Source organism: Oncorhynchus tshawytscha, linkage group LG08 (genome assembly GCF_018296145.1).
Source record: "Oncorhynchus tshawytscha isolate Ot180627B linkage group LG08, Otsh_v2.0, whole genome shotgun sequence".
Classification (NCBI taxonomy): domain Eukaryota; kingdom Metazoa; phylum Chordata; class Actinopteri; order Salmoniformes; family Salmonidae; genus Oncorhynchus; species Oncorhynchus tshawytscha.
Window position 1 is genome coordinate 63,936,849 of NC_056436.1, and position 4,041 is coordinate 63,940,889.

Sequence of the window (4,041 nt, forward strand, 5' to 3'; positions counted from 1 at the left end):
TTTTTTTTAAATTGAGAGAACATAATTTTCACTTGTCTGTCCACTTGCATGATGCCGAGTTTCTCACACGACTCGCCTATCTGGGTGATGTTTTTCCTAGCCTGAATGATCTGAATTTACGATTACAGGGACTCTCCGCAACTATATTCAATGTGCGGGGCAGAATTGAGGCTATGATTAAGAAGTTGGAACTCTTTCTGTCTGCATTAACAAGGTCAACACAAAGGTCTTTCCATCATTGTATGATTTTTTTGTGTGCAAATGAACTCAAGCTTATGGACAATGTCAAATGTGATATAGCGAAGCACCTGAGTGAGCTGGGTGTGCAATTACACAGGTACTTTCTCGAAATGGACAAAACAAACAACTGGATTCGTTATCCCTTTCATGCCCTGCCTCCAGTCTACTTACCGATATCTGAACAAGAGAGCCTCATTGAAATTGCAACAAGCGGTTCTGTGAAAATTGAATTTAATCAGAAGCCACTGACAGTTTTCTGGATAGGGCTGCGCTCAGAGTATCCTGCCTTGGCAAATCACGCTGTTAAGACACTGATGCCCTTTGCAACCACGTACCTATGTGAGAGTGGATTCTCTTCCCTCACTAGCATGAAAACTAAATGCATGCACAGACTGTGTGGGGGAAATGATTTAAGACTGAGACAATACAACCCAACATTGCAGAGTTACGTGCATCATTTCAAGCACACCCTTCTCCTTAACCTGTGGTGAGTTATTCACCATTTTTGATGAGCAAAAAAGGTTTAATATGTAAGATTGATAAATAAAGAGTTAAATATTGATTATTTAATATATAATTATTTGTGCCCTGGTCCTTTACGAGCTCTTTGTCACTTCCCATGAGCCGGGTTGTGACAAAAACTCACACTCATTCTTATGTTTAATAAATGTATTGTATAGTGTTAGTGTGGCAGGATTACAATTATGGCAAAAAAACAACATTTCAGAGTGGCTGACCCTGGTGCTAGAGGGGGTACGCAGCTGGAGGTTGAATGTTTGAAGGGGTACGGGACTAAAAAAGTTTGGGAACCACTGCAGAAAATGGAAAGGTAGAAGGGCCCTCAAGTCATTCTTGTAAATTTGATGAATGTCAAAAAAAATCACATGTGAAGTAGAAAGATGCAAAACAAATGAATCAAATCTTAATTAATATAAATAGAAACGTTGAAGGCTTCATTTAAATTGATTGAAATGTAGCTATGAGTAAAGTAGCCTACAGTTTCTGAATCCCCCAACAATTTTTTTGGTGTCATATTTTAGTCGTTCCAGCTCAGCTCCAGCATGATTCACTATGACAAAATCCCGTTGGAATGTGTTTGGGTTGTGGTGCATAGTCGATATTTTTAACTATACCAACAAATGGAGTTGAGAATGGTATTTTACTCAGCCTATGTCTTAAGAACACAAACAGACACAACAATAGAACGAATCCACCTCTGCAGTTCACTGTGATACGGAAATACTATATTTCTTTATTAGCTTAAATTTGATTAACGATTGCATAATTATTTCAAATTTCCTTGGAGTTCAAGGTAAGGCTAATGACCGTTTTAGTCTACCACCTAGTGGTTAAAACACGAACAGCAGGCTCGTTTTCTGTCAACGGTTGGCCTGAGTTATCTTCGGGTCATTCAAGTGTCAAGAAAGTTTCACCCCTGTCTAAAACATATTACATGATCATGATTCTGAGCACAGCAAGTCTCAATGACTCAGCAGTAAACTAGACTAGAAGTATGGGAAGTGGTGGAAAAAGTACCCAATTGTCATACTTGAGTAAAAGTAAAGATACCTTAATAGAAAATGACTCAAGTAAAAGTGAAAGTCACCAAGTAAAATACTACTTGAGTTAAAGTTTTAAAGTATTTACTTTTAAAAATACTCAAGTATCAAAAGTAAATATCATTGCAAAAAATGTACTTTAGCATCAAAAGTATAAATAATTTCAAATTCCTTATATTAAGCAAACCAGTTGGCACAATTATTCCTGTTTTTTTTTATTTGCGGATAGCCATGGGCACACTCCAACCCTCAGACATCATTCAGAAACAAAGCATTTGTGTTTAGTGAGTCTGCCAGATCAGAGGTAGTAGAGATGACCAGGGATGTTCTCTTGATAAGTGCTTGAATTTGACCATTTTTTTGTCCTGCTAAGCATTCATACTTTAGGAATGTAGTGAAGTGAAAGTTGTCAAAAAATATGAATAGTAAAATAAAGTAGAGATACCACAAAACACCACTTAAGTAGTACTTTAAAGTATTTTTTACTTAAGTACTTTACACCACTGAGTATGGTGCTACGTTAGAATATAGGCAGCATTAGCTGTGGTTTATCTTTCCACAATGTCTTTATCTTTCCTTCAGAATGTGCCAACTCCATCGACCCAAATCCAGGAAGGGCAGGCCTCCAATTGATGCGTAGTCGACTATTATTTTCACTTCAAAACTCACAGCAATTTCCATAAAATAATAATCCCACCCATGTGCTCAAATCCATGAAAATGTCTAGGCTGGCTGAGGAATTCGTTCAAGGTAATCACAATCACACACACGCACACTACTCCTCTGTGGTGACAAAACTGTCTTGGCATCTCGTGGATAATGAGATATGTATCTCATTCTCCATCAAAGGTATTTTGGAACAACATATTTGAGTGGGGTCGGCGTAGACAGCGAGGCTAAAAGGATAGATAGTCAATTTGGCTTGGGCGATTAATATCAGCGTAAACCATTTGTTCTGCGAGAAATTACACTCGTCAATTGTGAGTGTCGGCTTAATTAAAAAATAAATGAAAGTGCGTAATAAACAGGGATTCCATTCATGAAACCTCTTGTCTTGGATATTCATCTATCAATCCGTGTCATCCCATTATTATCATCATCATCATCATCATCATCATCACCCTACGATTTTCATTTAGCCATATTGAACTAGATGGACAAATATAATATATTTAATCATAGTTTTACACAATACAAATAATACAACGTTAAGCTCAGAATTACACAATAGATATACATAAGAGCGTATTACAGTGCTGTAATATAAAATGTTTTATATTCAAAAACAAACAAAAAACATACACCATTATATAGAGCTTGTTCTCAACTAGCCCCCCTGGTTAAATAAAGCTGAAATAAAAATAAAATGAATATAGACCTACACGTAATGACATTTAGTCCAGTTTGGAACAGGGAGCGTAATAGGTCTCTATGTCATTGTGCCAAATGAACACGTAACGGATACTCACAGCATCTGGACTATGCATAGTCAATATAACACACCCCTCCATGAACACATTCATTACACACGTTACCTAATCCTACAGACGTTACCAGCTGAGTTGGTATCGGGTTCTACTTGTAGGAGGTCCGGGCCTCTCTGAGAGACCGATCGTAGGGCATGGAGGCGAAGAAAGAGTTCCTCAGCTGACAGTTGATGAAGAAAACGATGAGCAGCACGAGCAGAAACAGCAACAGACATATTATCATGTAGGTGGCCAGGTCTGGTTTGTTCAGCTCCCCGTCCTCCCGCATCCCGCCCCTGCTGCCAGTGGGCAGCGCCGCCATGTTCACCGATCCGTGAGATGCGTTAACGGTCTCGTGCGTCTGGAGGGCCATCCCTAGGTCGAAGTCTAGTGCGTTGGTGGAATTCAGCAGGATTTGTCTCAACATGACCTCTCGCGTCACCGGCGGTCCACCCGGTCAACGTTCAACTGGGAAGGGAGTAAAATAGCAGTTTCTAATCCCAGATCAATGTATTGATAGGCTATATAACGATCAATCATGCAATTTTTTTTAAACAGTTCACAAAAGACAATAAGAACACAATTGGGCTACATACCCCTGTGGAAAATAATGACGGACATGGAAAGACATGGAGTGTGTCAACACCGCAAAGGAACTGTCTCTATCCATAATAGCCTACCTCATACGAATCCGTTTCTTACTCAAATCAAATACTTACTTTGTGTGTTCCGCGTAGAGTCCCCGCAGGTGAGATGGAGATCCAGGGAAACAGAGA

General features: G+C 39.1%; 1 protein-coding gene across 1 annotated transcript in view; it reads right to left on the reverse strand.

The window, feature by feature from the left end:
• Window positions 1–2,955: 2,955 nt before the first annotated feature.
• The window catches only part of LOC112256117 (small integral membrane protein 32), a 1,967-nt gene continuing 881 nt past the window's right edge, over window positions 2,956–4,041 (reverse strand). The window contains exons 1-2 of the mRNA XM_024429121.2: window positions 3,985–4,041; window positions 2,956–3,733 (exon numbers count right to left, since the gene is read on the reverse strand). The exon at window positions 3,985–4,041 is cut by the window's right edge and continues 881 nt beyond it. Of these exons, the coding sequence (XP_024284889.1) occupies window positions 3,375–3,692 (318 nt within the window). The 5' untranslated portion in view covers window positions 3,693–3,733; window positions 3,985–4,041 and the 3' untranslated portion in view covers window positions 2,956–3,374. The remainder of the gene's footprint in view (window positions 3,734–3,984) is intronic.